Here is a 17,164-nt window from a genome sequence, read left to right as displayed (position 1 = left end):
GTATCTTCAGTTGTCTTTAAAACAGGTAATCCAGCATCATTATAACTTTAATAGGGGCTAGCATATGCATAGGCGGCAAGCTTAAAACCAGGGTTATAACATTGATAGCTAATGCTAGTGACACCCTAAAATAAACCTCCAAATATTTTTAGACATTCTAGACATACTGTCTACAGTATATAAGATATTTGGTATACTGTATAAGGTGCCATAATGTTTCATGAAAAGTGATCAAAATTTTGTCATAAAATAGCAGCTTTTTCCATAACTTTGAGCTCCTGGTGCCACCATTAAACTTTTGAATTTTGTCAAAATATTTCACCCAGTGTGTTTTCTTACCAAAAGGAACATAAAAACAAAAATGCATCATGATTGGAGGAACTTTTCATTTTTAGGGGGCAACTGATGCACCCTAGTACACATACAGAAGATTACTGGTAAGTGTAAGAAGAGTATTAACATTTTGAAATGCTTAACAGGAAAGGAATGGGGGGCATCAAGCATATCCTTGAAAAGAATATATAGCGCTTTAGTTCGACCAGTCTTGGATTATAAATGTATAGTTTATAATTCAGCAGCTAAGTCTTCCTTATCAGAGCTGAACAGGCTACAAGCCAAAGCCCTTCGTATATGCTGTGGTGCCTTCAGAACCTCTCCAATCCCAGCACTTCGGGTGGAAACAAGGGAGATGCCACTGGACCTCAGGCGGCTGAAATTATCAGTATCATATTGGCTTAATCTACAGGGTCATGAGGACAATCACCCGACCAAACAGGTACTCAGGTAATGCTGGGAGTATGGTCACCTCATATGTAGCTTTGGGTGGGATGGTAATCAGCAGGCAAATCAAGTGGGGATCAACAACCTTCCATTCGGTAAAACAATACTGTAATAAGGTCAATCATTCCCCCTTGGTTATTCTGTTTCCCTGTTGTAAACATGGAAACAAAGGAGATAGTAAAATCTAGAGGTGTTTATCAGAATGTACAGCAGTATTTAGAAATAATGTATGATGATACAACACAGATATATACAGATGCTTCAAAAGATGAAACTGGTAAAACAGGAGTAGCAGTATATATCCCCAGCTACAATATTAATATAAAAAAAAGGACGTCAGATCATCTGTCAATTTTCTCAGCAGAAATGATGGCTATCATACTGGCCCTGCAGTGGGTGAAGGAGGTGAAGCCTAGTAAAGCAGTCATCTTTTCAGATTCAATGTCTTCCTTAACCAGTATCCAAAGCGGAAAATCCACATGCCGACAAGACCTCTTAGATGAAATAAATCACCTCATATTTAATATAAATCAGCAAAAGCTACTTATTCAGTTCACATGGGTTCCAGCACATAAGGGGGTTGAAGGAAATGAAAGGGTGGACAGACTGGCTAAAGAAGCCACAAATGAGGTTGAACTTAAGGTTCCATTAAGTAAAGCAGAAATTAAAGTAATAATTAAAGGGAACATCAGTAGAATATGGCAGGATAGATGGAGTACAGAGGAGAAAGGAAGACGTGTATAATTTACAAAAGGAGGTAATAACAAGGAGTGGTGAACTGAAACGGCAGGAGAAGGTATGGATGACGAGGCTGAGGATTGGGCACACAAGTCTAAATGGTGGGTTGTATACCGTAGGGAAACATCAGTCTGGGGCCTGATGGAAAAAGTGGAGCATGTTCTTTTACACTGCAGACCGTATTCTACTGAAAGAGAGATGATGAGGAGGGCAATAAGGAAACCTGTAACTATGAATAATTTATTAAGTCAGCCTAATACACAACCAGTAGTGACAGCTCTAATACAGTATTTAAGGGAAACACAATTAGCAAGAAGAATTTAGTTTAGTTTTTGTTTTTTTTTTCTTTATAACACATCTATGATTTAATATCCCTTGGCTCACACCTAGCCCTGTGATGACCTGGCGACTTGTCCAGGGTGTACCCCGCCTTTCGCCCGTAGTCAGCTGGGATAGGCTCCAGCTCGCCTGCGACCCTGTAGAAGGATAAAGCGGCTACAGATAATGAGATGAGATGAGATGAGATGAGATGAGATGGCTCACACCTCAGCCCAGTAGATGGCGGTAATACACACCGTTTGTGAACCTCCAGTAAAAACCGACAGAAGAAGAATTGCTTCTGCCATTTTTGATGACGTATATCCGCTGGAAGGTTATGTAGTGCGCATGCGCTTCGCTGAAGGTTTGCGAACATGGCGGCGCTGATCGGAGGTCGCTGGGTTTTCGGCAAAAGCAGAGGGCAAACCGTTTATCAGTTACTTTCCACAAGACCAGGTCTGTGATTAATGTTAATTCATTACTGATGGAAAACATGTAAATGACGCATTTATCCTGTATCACGCTCGGCTGTAATAGAATCTCATTCTCAGTGTTAGAAAGCGCTGATGGGATTAATAATAATAATAATAATAATAATAATAGGGATTAAATGACGGTCACTGCGTGGAGTTTATTAACCACAGTATAACTCTCATCTCAGCAAACTTTACAACCTGTTTGTTAATTACTGGACAGATGAGGATGATGGTATTAGTGAGGAATTATTATTGTTGTTGTTGTTCCACTGTACTCTCATGTACGTCGTGTGTGAGCCTTGTTTTTATCAAGTGTTTAAAACTTAATGGAAGACCGAAAGGTCAAAACAACAGCATCTAAAAAGTGTCGAAAAGGTCTGGATTGTTTGGTTTATTAATCCGGAAGAGCCGAAAACCTTCTGAGGGAAACAATCATTCATGAAACTTTCAGTATTTTACTGCAAGTGTTTTATTTAATGTAAAATATATTCAACTGCACTTTTTGAATATGATTGAAAAATGCATTGCACATATTTTAATTTTATATTATTTTCAATGCTGATTTATTTGTTAAAATAATTTAAATTCATTTTAAATAAGCAGGATTAATGCTGTGTGTGTGTGTGTGTGTGTGTGTGTACGGGCAGCCTCTAGTGCCTCTCAGAAGGTGCTCCCCGGACCCTATCCTCGCACCGCAGAAGAACGAGCGGCTGCTGCAAAGAAATACAACTTGAGACTGGAGGACTATCAACCGTACCCTGATGATGGACGCGGGTCTGTTTTACACACGCACACAAATGAGGATAAATACATTCAGGGATAAAATTAGCTCATTTGTTTAAAATTTTTAATTTTGTGTTAAGCTGCTTTGTGACGATGTCTGTTGTTAAAAGCGCAATACAAATAAACTTCACTTGCCTCACACATCACTAACTTATTACGAACAGGAAAAAAGAATTGCATGCATGTCACATGCATAATTTATTAAAGGAATAAGATTTCAATAGCTTTTTTTTTTTCAAAAAGTAAAACAACATCCAGAAACCCGGTGGGGAAAAATAAGTACACCGTTCCAAGTTCCCCAATTATTAAGAGAGTAATTAGCAGCCCAGTGTCATGAATGAAAGGCACACGATTAGTTAATCATCAAGGAGTGTAACTGCCTCTATAAAAGCAGAACATTTGGCAGTTTGGTGTTCAGGATCATTTAGGTGTGTGTCGACAACATGCCAAGAAGAAAGGACATTAACCATGACTTCAGACAAGTAATTGTTGCTGCTCATCAATCTGGGAAGGGTTATAAGGCCATCTCCAAATACTTTGAGATTCACCATTCTACAGCGAGAAGGATTGTTTACAAACGGTCTCCAATCTTCCCAGGAGTGGGTGCACCAGCAAATTCAGGCCCTGTCCACACGGCAACGGATTCAGGTGACTCCGATACAATTGCTTATCGTTTAGGCCTGGCGTCCACACGGCACCGGCGTTTTGGGTGCCCAAAACGCAATCTTTTTGAGAACGGGTTCCAGAGTGGAAAGATCTGGCAACGTTGCCGTTGTGAAGTCGTCTGGATGAGTAAAACGGATTTGTTTACGATGACGTCACAACCACATGACTGTGAGTGCTTCACGCCGGGTAGAAGTGTAACGAATATCACCAGGAAAAAGCCTTACAGAGCACTAGTGAGAGTGAAACACGAGCTTAGATATTATTATTATTATTATTATTATTATTATGTTCAGTGTTAGTTCACAGTAGTAATGCAAGAAGCAGAATAGTGACAGTAATAGTGAAGCAAAAACATGCAATTGTACAAACACTGCAGCTCTACAGCAAAATATTCATTTATGAAATGGTCTGATTCTTAACACCAGTAGTGCCAATGATCTCATTGCGATGCGAGTTGTCAACAAATCCTATAACTTTGTTCATGAAACGCGCTTACAAAATATTTTCACTGTGAATATTTATTGTGTAATGGTGCAAAGTGAGAGAGAGAGAGAGTCAATCCCGCCAGCAAAAATAGAGAAAAAAAGAGCGATCTCACCTCTTCAGATGTGGGTTTAAGTCCTACAATACATTCCTCAAAAAGGGCGTAGAGGAGCAAATTAATCATTATTTAATTAGCATTCAGTTTATTCCAGACCATTAAAGACACCGCCTTCCGCGTAGAATCATAGGTCATCCTCGCCGCCATTTTGGAGAGGTCAAAGCGGAGAATAAAGATTAGCTGCGTTTAACTGTACCAACAGGTTTGCTGTCCAAACGAGATCACATGGGATTACCTTTCACAGGTGAGACTGGAAAAATACTTTTCATTGTATTTGGTCATTATAATGTAATTTTACAAACAGATTTTCCTGACTTTGTGGCTAATATGCATCCTTACTTCTTCTATTGTTCTGGTGTCTCCGAAGGGACCGTCTTACAGCGCCCCTAGAGGTGTGGCATGTGTATTGCATCGTTTTCAGCAAGCATTGCGTTGCCATATGGACCTGATATTTTACTGATTGTTGCCCATTTGGACGCGATATATTTTTAAATAACATCTCGTTGCCGTTGTCGTGTGGATGTAGCCTCAGTCCACAGTCATACTGTTTAATGCTCAGAGATGTCAGGAAAAACCCAGGCTCTACATCATGTGACCTACAGGCTTCTGTAAGCACATTAAATGTTTATTCATGATGGCACAATCAGAAAAAGACTGCTCGAGGATGGCTTTCATGGGAGGGTGGCTAGGAAAAAGCCCCTTCTCTCCAGAAAGGAAATGGAGCATGACTCAGGTTTGCAAAATTGCATCTGAGCAAACCACACAAGTTCCTTTGGACTGATGAGACCAAGGTGGAGATGTTTCATCGTCCATAGCGCCGTGTTTGGTGAAAACCAAACGCAGCTTATCACCACAAACACCTTATAGCAACTGTCAAGCATGGTGGTGGTGGTGGTGGGGTGACTTTTGTTTTTTTCTTTTTTTTTTCCCCTGTTATGAGGTTTTTTGTTTGTTTATTGAAATTGTTGAGGATCACACAATTGTCATTTACACCCTGATAAATAGACACACAAAATTGAAGGAGGGTGTACTTTCTTTTCCCCATAACTGTATGCTACACAAAATGAAAGACTGTAAATGCCATAAGTGCTTGAACAAATATAAACTCTTCTAAATTATGATAAACACTGATGCTGATACTCACTGTGCTGGAGTAAGGTTACTGAATGCTGTACTGCAGCCGTATAACTGGAGGTTATGTTACAGAGATGATGTTAAATCATCTGTCACACCGATGGACAAGGTTGTAAAAACTGTCGAATTCAGTTTTTAACTTTAGCCTTCCTGTTGTCACGAGAACATGATACTAAACTGCATAAGTGACAGGGAATAGGAACCTTCTGTTAATGGTATATTCCAGATAAAGTGAACCAGTATAAACCTCACTACCTTTGGCCTCCACACTTCGCTAGCTCATTCCTATGTTTCAGCTGCAGTTGCTCATGAACACTATCATAGTTTCCTGCCTGGTGCATTTCCAGCCTTGGGGTGTTTCTGAATGGATGGAGGTGGAAATCTGACATCCATCAGTTGCAGGAGGGCTGCCTTTTCCATCATGGCTTTTCTTGCCTGTTGGGCATCAACTCCCAGTAGCTTTTCAACATTCGTCCATACTCTCCTAGACCTTACACCACCATGTTGGTTAACTTTGCCAGCAATCAGGGCATGTGCAGAGTGCAATGAAAATGGTCACTTGATAGTATTTTTAATGTACACTCCCTGTGATTGAGTTGTCTAATTAACTAAAAAGCTTTATTGTTCACAATCTCTACAGTGGTGCTTGAAAGTTTGTGAACCCTTTAGAATTTTCTATATTTCTGCATAAATATGACCTAAAACATCATCAGATTTTCACACAAGTCCTAAAAGTAGATAAAGAGAACCCAGTTAAACAAATGAGACAAAAATATTATACTTGGTCATTTATTTATTGAGGAAAATGATCCGATATTGCATATGTGAGTGGCAAAAGTATGTGAACCTTTGCTTTCAGTATCTGGTGTGACCCCCTTGTGCAGCAATAACTGCAACTAAATGTTTCCGGTAGCTGTTGATCAGTCCTGCACACCGGCTTGGAGGAATTTTAGCCCATTCCTCTGTAACGAACAGCTTCAACTTTGGGATGTTGGTGGGTTTCCTCACATGAACTGCTCGCTTCAGGTCCTTCCACAACATTTCGATTGGATTAAGGTCAGGATTTTGACTTGGCCATTCCAAAACATTAACTTTATTCTTCTTTAATCATTCTTTGGTAGAACGACTTGTGTGCTTAAGGTCATTGTCTTACTGCATGACCCACCTTCTCTTGAGATTCAGTTCATGGACAGATGTCCTGACATTTTCCTTTTAGAGTTTGCTGGTATAATTCAGAATTCATTGTTCCATCAATGATGGCAAGCCGTCCTGGTCCAGATGCAGCAAAACAGGCCCAAACCATGATACTATCACCACCATGTTTCACAGATGGGATAAGGTTCTTATGCTGGAATGCGGCGTTTTCCTTTCTCCAAACATAACGCTTCTCATTTAAACCAAAAAGGTCTATTTTGGTCTCATCCATCCACAAAACATTTTTCCAATAGCCTTTTGGCTTGTCCACGTGATCTTTAGCAAACTGCAGATGAGCAGCAATGTTCTTTTTGGAGAGCAGTGGCTTTCTCCTTGCAACCCTGCCATGCACACCGTTGTTGTTCAGTGTTCTCCTGATGGTGGACTCGTGAACATTAGCCAATGTGAGAGAGGCCTTCAGTTGCTTAGAAGTTACCCTGGGTTCCTTTGTGACCTCGCCAACTATTACATGCCTTGTTCTTGGAGTGATCTTTGTTGGTCGACCACTCCTGGGGAGGGTAACAATGGTCTTGAATTTCCTCCATTTGTACACAATCTGTCTGACTGTGGATTGGTGGAGTCCAAACTCTTTAGAGATGGTTTTGTAACCTTTTCCAGCCTGATGAGCATCAACAACACTTTTTCTGAGGTCCTCAGAAATCTTTTGTTCGTGCCATGATACACTTCCACAAACATGTGTTGTGAAGATCAGACTTTGATAGATCCCTGTTCTTTAAATAAAACGGGGTGCCCACTCACACCTGATTGTCATCCCATTGATTGAAAACACCTGACTCTAATTTCACCTTCAAATTAACTGCTAATCCTAGAGGTTCACATACTTTTGCCACTCACAGATATGTAATATTGGATCATTTTCCTCAATAAATAAATGACCAAGTATAATATTTTTGTCTCATTTGTTTAACTGGGTTCTCTTTACTTTTAGGACTTGTGTGAAAATCTGATGATGTTGGTCATATTTATGCGGAAATATAGAAAATTCTAAAGGGTTCACAAACTTTCAAGCACCACTGTACGTACACTTCTGTGTTAACATGGAAGTGTGCGGTTTCTGGCGGTGGTGCCAAATGAGTGCATGCAGAGGGGTTTTCTGCTGTTAGAGAGTTGCTAAAGTTTTGATTTTGATGTTCCATATCTATGGTGGAAACCAAACTGAATGGCTTGAATACAGTAGACTGACTGTCTTTTGTGTTTGTCAGAATGACAGATTTCAGAATTTTCCATGAATTCTTTTAAAATTGGGTAAATGACAAAGCTCTTAGTTAAAGCAACTTGATGATGACCCATCTTTATCTGTACTGCAGCTCATCAGCACCTTCATGCTGTAGTTTAGTTTGGTGTAGTGTCCCAGCAGTGTTTCTGTAGTTCAGTTCTGTGGTTTCTTCATATAAAATAAATGAATAAACTTTATAGCATCAGTCATATATTTAAAATGCAGCTCAGGGAGCAATCAGTGTAAGATGCTGCTTTACTTATTGTTTGTTGCTGTAGCTATGGTGATTACCCGATGCTGCCAGACCGCTCCCAGCATGAGCGAGATCCCTGGTACCAGTGGGACCATCCAGACTTGCGGAGGAACTGGGGAGAACCGGTACACACATGTACACCGCACCCAGATTTCATCTGGATCTAATCAAGATGGACCGAACCAAAACATAATATTGAATCTAATTTAGTCAGTTGGAAACCAACTGGATCAGACCTAATCAAACTGAACTGAAACAAATCATATTAATGTGCATCATGTTTTTGGGACTGTTGTAGCTCAGTGGTTAAGACATCCTACTATTGTTCATGGGTTCAAATCAGCACTGCCAAGTTGCCCCTGCAAGCCACTCTAGATACAGGCATCTGCAATGTGAATGTAGTCAGATTAGGTATAATCAAACTAAATGAAATTTCCAGCACAGGTCGGTGACGAGGCATGTAAAGATGTATCATGCAACAATAAATCATGATGCAAACTTATGATGAGTTGAATTCAGTATATAAAAAAATATGAACCGTGATTTATAACCCCGATTCCAAAAAAGTTGGGATGTTCTGCAAAACATGAAAAACAGAATGCAATGATTTTTCAGCCAATATTCACTTGAATAGAATATAATACAAAGACAAGATATTTTATTTTCAAGCTGAAAATTTGATGTGGAGTGGGTTTTTTTTTTTTTTTTTTTTTTTTTAAATATACCTTCATTCTAAATTTGATTTCTGCAACACGTTCCAAAAATGTTGGGATGGGGCAACAAAAGACTGGGAAAGTTGTGGAGTGCTCAAACACCTGCTTGGAATATTGAATAGGGTAATTGGAAAGGCTCAGTCATTCAAAAGCAAGAATGGGGCGTGGCTCAACACTTTGTAGAAAAACTGCATGGGTAAATAGTCCAACAGTTTAAGAACATTTCTGAACTTAGAATTACAAGGGATTGAACAATTTCACCATCAACAGTCCAGAATATCAAAATATTCAGAGAATCCTGAGAAATCTCTACATGTAAGGGGCAAAGCTGAAAATCAACATTGAATGCCTGTGAGCCTTGATCCCTCAGGTGGCACTACATTAAAACTGGGGTGATTTATGTAAAGGACAGCGTATGGGCTCAGGAACACTTCAGAAAACTGTCTGTAAACACAGTTTGTCACTTCATCTATTGTGCAGAGCAGGAGCCAAATATCAACAAAGTCCGGAAACCTTACGGAATTCTCTGGGTCTGAGTTCATCTGAGACGGACTGACACAAAGTGGAAAAGTGTGTTGTGGTTTGACGACTCCATATTTCACGTGTATATTTAATGAGTACATTTACAAAAAACAAAATGTATCAGTTTGAACATTAAATGGCTTGGCTGTGTATTGTATTCATTTGAATGGAGGTCAGAAAGGAATTTGCAACTCCTTGCATTCTGTTTTGTTTTAGTGTCCCAACTTTTTTTTTTTTTTTTTTTGGAATCGGGGTTGTGTAATCTTAAATTTTTCCAAGCTGTAATTGCATTGTTTTGACAGTAGAGATTGCAATAACATACAATACAGGGAGTGCACCTGATATCACCATCGGCAGATGTGACATGGCTCTAATGCTGTGGAAAAACGTGCACAAAAAAAGATCTAAAATGGGAAAGAGCTGTTATGTGCTTGACTGTACAAATAGATTCAACAAGAAACCTGAGCTCTTTTTACAGACTGCAAATGCAGTTGGTTCTCTTCTGTGTAAGTCTGACTACAGCATTCACAAATCTTCAGAAATGGTTAAGAAAAGGCCTATTTGTTAACTTTTTTAAAATAAAAAGAATATTTTAGTTAATAGGCTATAATATATTTTACTTCAACCTTGACAATGTTTTGTAAATTATTAATATTCATAAAGTATTTTTGTATTTAACACAATTTTTAAATTGATAAAGATTAGGAAAATAAATGTTGGTGGGGGGGTTGGTGATATTTTCATGTAATTTTTAAAAAATTATATTAAAAATATGGTAAAATCGAATCATGAACCTAATATCAAGAATCTAACCAAACTGCGAATCGGGTGCAACGTTACGTGTGAATGATGGCGGCTTTAATATTGTGTGTGTGTGTGTGTGTGTGTAGATCCACTATGAATTTGACATGTACATCAGAAACAGAGTGGATACGTCCCCCAGTCCTGTTGACTGGTCCACCATGTGCAAGCGCTTCTTTGGCTTCTTCACCTTCATGATGGTCATGTTTGGCTTGGGGGAGGTGTTCCCTGCCTACCAACCTGTAGTAAGACACACACACACACTACAGGACAACCTATAGTGAGAGACACACACATTTTAACAGTTAATTTGTATCCACTCAGCAAAGCAATAATACAGGACATGCATAATAAATGTACAGAATACAGAAAAATGCAGTTGGATCCATAAGTATTTGGACAGTGGCACAAACAGCAACTTAAGGTGGCTGCAGTGAAGGCCTGGAAAAGCATCTCAAGGGAGGAAACTCAGCATTTGGTGATGTCCATGGGGTCCAGACTTCAGGTGGTCATTGGCTTCAATGGATTTGCTCCCAAGTATTGAAACTGATGTTTATATTGTTAGTTTGTCCAATTACTTTTGAGCTATGTGAGGATGGAGGGACTGTAAAAATGGCTGTTCCAAAACAGTTGATGCAAATTTGTTAAACCCCTTAAATTAAAGCTAAAGTCTACACTTCAATCGCATCTGGATGACTTCATTTTAAATTCATTCTGGTGGTGTTCGAAGCAAAATTACGGAAATTGTCACTGTCCAAATACTTATTGACCGGGCTGCACCATCCAGTACTAACACATGGGCTGTATTGAGATTGTCAAGGATACAAGTAGCCACGACACTGAACAGTATTTTTCTTGCTGATTTGTGCTCTCTTTATGCATCCCACCAACTGTACACCTGAAGACTCGCCTAGGGCTGCTGTGACCAAAAGTCTGTACTTGTAGCCAAGCTTAGAAATGTGATTCACAAACCCAACTAAGAACTAACAATCAGCATAATTGTACACGTGTGTGTGTGTGTGTGTGTGTGTGTGTGTGCGCGCGCACGCCACTCATTTTTCATACAAACTTAGGGTTCCTACACTGTATGGAAAAGTATGGATTTTGATTTTAGTAATTTCCAGGTCTGGATGAGCATGAAAAAGGAGGATGGAGTATGGAAAAATATTTCTGTTTCCAGACTATTGCCCTTACTTTCTTTTCAAAAATACAAAATTAAGCCAAAATGTTCAAACCAGTGCGAGTCCAATGTCATTGAATTTCAGCAAGGCAAGATGTGTGTCTGAGGTGATTTCTGTGGCATCTGCCACCAGTGAACAATCTGATGTCAGCACGTTGGTACCCCAGAAAAGAATGTAAGTAATTGGAGTATAGTGATATTTCAAGCTAACAGTTTTCTTTAATTAGCGTCACAGGCATTTTCAGTCTATTTAAATGGAGAAAAGTTGTCACTCTGCCATTTGGTATCGTTGTGTGCCCCACATTGAACATGGACCAGAGAAAGCAAAGGCGAGAGACATTTGAGGAGATCAGAAAGCATGTTAAAGGCAAAGGCTAGAAGACCATCTCTAAGCAGCTTGATGTTCCTGTGACTACAGTTGTAAATATTATGAAAAAGTGTAAGTTCCATGGGACTGGAGCCAAGCTTCCTGGACATGACTGCAAGAGGAAACTCGACCACAGATTGAACAGAAGGATGGTGCCACTGGGAGACAAAGAGCCAAGGACAACTTCCAAAGAGGTAAAAGTTGAACTCCAAGGTCAAGGTATGTCAGTGTCTGATGGCACCTCCATCACTTTTTGAGTGACAGTGGGCTCAATGGAAGAAGGTCCAGGAGGACTCCATTGTTGAAAGGAGGAAAAAAAAAACCCGACACACTGGAATTTACTAAAATGCGTATTGACGAGCCACAGTGCTTCTGGGAGCGTGTCCTTTGGACAGATGAGACAAAATTTAAGCTGATTGGCAAGTCACATCAGCTGTCTGTCCACAGAAGAAAAAAGGAAGCTTTCAAAGAAAACCATGCCATACCTAGTCTGAAACACAGAGGAGGCTTGGTTATGATTTGGGGCTGCTTTGCTGAATCTGGCACAGGGTGCCTTGAATCTGTGCAGGGCTCAATGAAATCTCAAGACTGCCGACTGTTCTGAAGTGGCCTTCTATGAGCCTTGATCTGAATCCTATCAAACATTTCTGAAAGTGCTAAAACATGCAGTGTAGAGAAGGCACCCTTCAAACCCGAGACAGTGAAAGCAGTTTGTTCAGGTAAAGTGAGCCGAATGACCTGTTGGCAGATGCAGAAGTCTCACTGGGAGTGATTGAGATCGCTTGTTAGCAGTGATTTGCTGCTAAAGATTGTGCAACAAAACATTAAGTTAAGGGTACCATCATTTTTGTCCATGCCATTTTCATTTCTTTTTATATAAAATATTCAGCTGAATCAGGAGCAAAGTCTGATTTGTGTTAAACATGGAATAAACAATGATGCCATTTAACTTTTGCCAGTTTCAAGTTATTCCAGAGATAGTTGTGGGTTCTTTATTTCATGGAAGGGCACTAGCAAATTTGTCCACGTCTGTATTTGAGTGATGGTGTGCATGTGCTTATAACAGACAGAGGGGGAGTGTTCTGAACTTTTTGTGACCAATGATTTTACATTCTCAAGTCTGTTAAGTTTTTTCAAAAGGCATTCTTTTAATGTCTGTTAATTATTATTTGACTTTATAGTTCTTTATTGAACACTGTGTTAAGCAGCGTTTCAAGTAAAGTTTTATGCCGTCTAATATTCAGTGAAGCAAAGTTGGTGCACTTTTGTTCCTCTTTTCTTTTGATGAGTCAAAAGAATCAACATCCCTCCAGTTACTGTTATGGGTAGAAGGGATCAGTTTAGTTTTTCAAATTTACATGGCAAAAACAGAACACTGCATTGTTTTAGCATTGCACCTTGAATAAAATGCTGTACATTGAACTTGTTTGGGTTTAGTTGATTTATATGACCAACAGTACCATGCCACAGGGAGCCACTAGATATTTTGGGCCTGAAGAAAGAATGTAATATCAGCAATTGCTTGCTTCTGGTAATTATTTGGCAACATGCTCACTTACATACTTACAATGTAACATACATATTAACAGTTGGATTTTAAAATCATTAATTTAAATAATAAACATCCTAGCTGTTTGGACTGTGGTGTCAAATATGGTCTGAAAAATGTACTGTGATGTCAGAGAATTTGAACATGGAAAAAGTATGGAATTTTGAAATGGAAAATGTGTAGGAACCCTGCAAACTACATCCAGGACACATTTTTCAATATCCTCGCTTGTGAGGAAGTTAATGAATTTTGATAAACTTGGGTACTTTTTGTTTGAATTTATTATGTGGACACACAAGTCACACGTTGGTTTGAAGATATGAAGTTTATCTTGTGTTGAAGATATTTTCACTCATTTGCTTTGCTCACTTGTGAAATGTACATTCACCACTCAGTTTTCTATTCCCAAAATTTATCTTCACACCACTGTGTAATGTTCTTTGTTATATGGACACATCCACAGAAATGTGCAAGTTAATCAAAAGAATTAAGTTTGAACCAGTTTGCATTTTGACGACACATCTAGTCAGCGGGAAAACACTGGGAGTGACGTCATCGGGGTGAAATATTATACATACAGGCCACTTTTTCCATTGGATAAAAACATTTATTTTTTTGCACTCCGGTTTCCGTCAAATCCTGCGCTCTGATTGGCTGACGAGCGGGTCCATATCCTACAATATGGACCTCTAGCGACTCACTCGTTCACAACAGCAACAAATATAGTAGCATTTTAACATTTTATCTTTTTTTAATAAGATTTATAAGTATCAAAAATCTTAATTTTTTCCTAGCATGTCTCAGGAGAATAGCATTAATTTTACAGCATGGATAGCGATAACGACAGTGTTCACAGCGAGAGAGTTTTACTACCCTGAGGAAGAAGAAATAAAATAGAACATTTCAGGAGAAAGCTAAAAACCTCTAACTGTTGCTAACGCCGAGCAAAAACATGGCTGAATCCTGAATGACTCCTATTTGTATAAATAGGGGACTACATAGGCGGCAAAATATAGTTGTTTTCCTGCCATGGAAGTGCACTTGTATACCGAGGAGGAAGCCATTTGCATTACAGCCGTGAATGAGGATTCAAAATGGCGGCTCGGCTCGGTTTTCCCTTTCGGGCGCTCTCGTTTTCTGTTAGAATTTGGTAAAGAAAAAAATAAATATATTATTTACCAGCTTAAGGTCGGTCCGTATGGTGAAATACCGTGACCTTGGCCTTGAATGCTGACCTCGGCCCAGAGGGCCTCGCTCAGTACTTTCAAGACCTCGATCACGGTATTTCACCATACAGACCTCCCAGCTGGTAAATAACACACGTATTCTGTTCCCTTCTAGTGGGTTTATTGATGGCACACAATATATCACTTATCCTCCATGTATTGCGTAACGCTCCTGTTGGGTTCACCCAGAAAGAGACCCTGGATTCCTTCGTGAATGCCTTCCCTTCGGGCCCGAAGGAGACAAGGAGACGAATCGCTCAGAAACGGACAGGAGAACAACCCTGTTGAACTGTTAGTGGTTTAATTGTTCTCTCTCTTTCAGACATATTCTCATTGTACTTGTGGTTAAGTTGTTCTTTTTTTTTTATGTTTATTCTCTTATAACATTTAAGAGCTGATTGTTATTTGTTAATTACTTATGTTGATGGAATCAAGATAATCAAGATGTAATTTACTGACTGACCACACATTCATGTGTTAAGAATTATTCATGTTAATCATTAAGAATTAGTACGATCCTTTCTGTGCAAACTAGTGTTTTTTGACCTTCTTCGTAGGCAAACATTAAACATTATCTATGTTTATACATTCCAAACTATTCCACGAAGAATCAGACATAACATCTATCTGTACCTTATTGTCAGCAAAAATGTTATTATATTATTATGATTGATTCAAGATCATTACACACTTCTACATAGACACACACACACATATAGACACACACACACACACACACACACACACACACGAAGACAAAACATAAACACAGCAACACTATAAGACATTCCCACAAATGTTTTCATTCAGACGAAGCGAGCGAATAAACTGGCATGTGAACAACCCACACGTGTTCTCCTGTCCGTTTCTGAGCGATTCGTCTCCTTGTCTCCTTCGGGCCCGAAGGGAAGGCATTCACGAAGGAATCCAGGGTCTCTTTCTGGGTGAACCCAACAGCTCCCTAATGGAGAATAAGCATGTCAGACGTAAAACTTCTGTGCTAGCGAGCGATTGTGACAATTTGTAAACAAACATGGCTGCCAGGTTTGCTTCATTAAATGCATAAGATTTTGAGAGAATTTTACCTGCCAGGGCCATTGTGTGAAGCTGTCGAATTTAAAAGTAACTAAGTAAATTACACAGGGATAATAGTAATATTCGGCTTGACTACACTAGTGTGGGCCTTTGCTAACACTACACCAGCTGGAAGGTAACTGCCCTGCCGCACTAACAGCACAGAGTCGCAGGGAAGTTCGCGTTGGCCTTCGAGAATGCTGATCTGAAGAGTGCGTGTATGTAGTATAATAATATTGGCTGGCTTTTTTGTGGTCTATCAGATATATTCCACTCAGCTACTCGTCTTCGACTCGTTCAGTATCATGCTTGCTGAATGGAATATATCTGATGGACCACTCAACACCAGCCAATTTTATTTAAATATGCCACTGAGATCCATGATGTAATTCACATGAAAAATGTGAGTTTTTCAACACGGGAAGATGCACATTGGCTTGAAGATGTGAAGTTTGATTTTTCTTATTATATCGACACATTCACGAACAAAAAGTACCCAAATTTATCAAAATAATTCAATTTATTCACAAGTGATGTAGAGATTTATGTCACGGTTTTGGTTCTCCATGTCCCAGATGGAGCTCGTGTGAAAAATATGAATGGCATACTTCCCAGTAAAACACGTGTGAGATTGTTGATTTGTTAGGCGTATGTACTGTATGCATGTTTAAAAAAAAAAAAAAAGTGCACGCGCGCGCACACAGCTACAAAAGTAGGTATACAGTAAGGATTATTCCAGTATTATAATAGTGGTGTTAGGTTTCATTTAATACTAGAATTCATTAAAAGACAGGGTTTTCACATGCAAGCCACATTCTGTTGATGCCATGATTCAGTTCATACGGGAGGCTCGCCAGGAAATTGATGCTGATAAAAGACCTTTGTGCCAGTATGTGCATGAGTGTCCACACTCGACTAGTGGAGTGTGTAAATGCTGGGGGCAAACAGTTTGAACATTTGAGGGATTAATATGTTTATTATGTTTGTATAATCAATAAAATAAAGTTTTTCATTACTGTATACCTACTTTTGCAGCCCCGTGTGTATCTGTAATATATACACACACACACACACACGTGTCTCACATAAATTTTTTACTTTTATTGGTGTGTATGAGAGAGCAGGAATGATTGATTGATTTTTTTTTTTTTTTTTTGTGTGTGTGCAGGCCCCAAAGCAGTATCCCTACAACAACCTTTATCTGGAACATGGTGGAGATCCAGAGAAACAGTCAGAACCTGTTAAACATTATGAGATCTAAGATATTGTCTTGTTTTACTTATGTAATGTGCATAATAAATTTAAAGCTGAAACTTTTCAGATTTCCTTTACTGTTTTGTTGTCTTACTGCTGCACGTGAAGAAACAGAAAAGCCATCCAGAGTTACTGTGTGATCAGAAAACCTATTTCTAGCTGCATGTGGTCCAAGTACATCTGTCTTGTCAGAGTTAAGCAGAAGGAAGTTGTTAAGAATCCGGTGGCTAATGTCCTTTACGCATTTCTCAATTCTATTAAGCTAGTGTCTCTTATCTGGCTTTACAAAAACATACAA

General features: G+C 39.2%; 1 protein-coding gene across 1 annotated transcript; it reads left to right on the top strand.

Moving 5' to 3' along the window:
* Positions 1-2,157: 2,157 nt before the first annotated feature.
* ndufb8 (NADH:ubiquinone oxidoreductase subunit B8) lies at positions 2,158-16,929 on the top strand. Its single transcript, XM_060939098.1, has 5 exons — positions 2,158-2,292; positions 2,960-3,086; positions 8,206-8,305; positions 10,306-10,461; positions 16,781-16,929. Exons 1-5 carry the CDS (start codon positions 2,211-2,213, stop codon positions 16,871-16,873), a joined length of 558 nt encoding a protein of 185 aa, XP_060795081.1. The 5' UTR covers positions 2,158-2,210; the 3' UTR covers positions 16,874-16,929.
* Positions 16,930-17,164: the final 235 nt, after the last annotated feature.

Source organism: Neoarius graeffei, chromosome 14 (genome assembly GCF_027579695.1).
Source record: "Neoarius graeffei isolate fNeoGra1 chromosome 14, fNeoGra1.pri, whole genome shotgun sequence".
NCBI classification, from domain to species: Eukaryota; Metazoa; Chordata; class Actinopteri; order Siluriformes; family Ariidae; genus Neoarius; species Neoarius graeffei.
The sequence above is the reverse complement of the archived record's forward strand: the minus strand, read 5'-3'. Positions and strand labels throughout refer to the sequence as shown.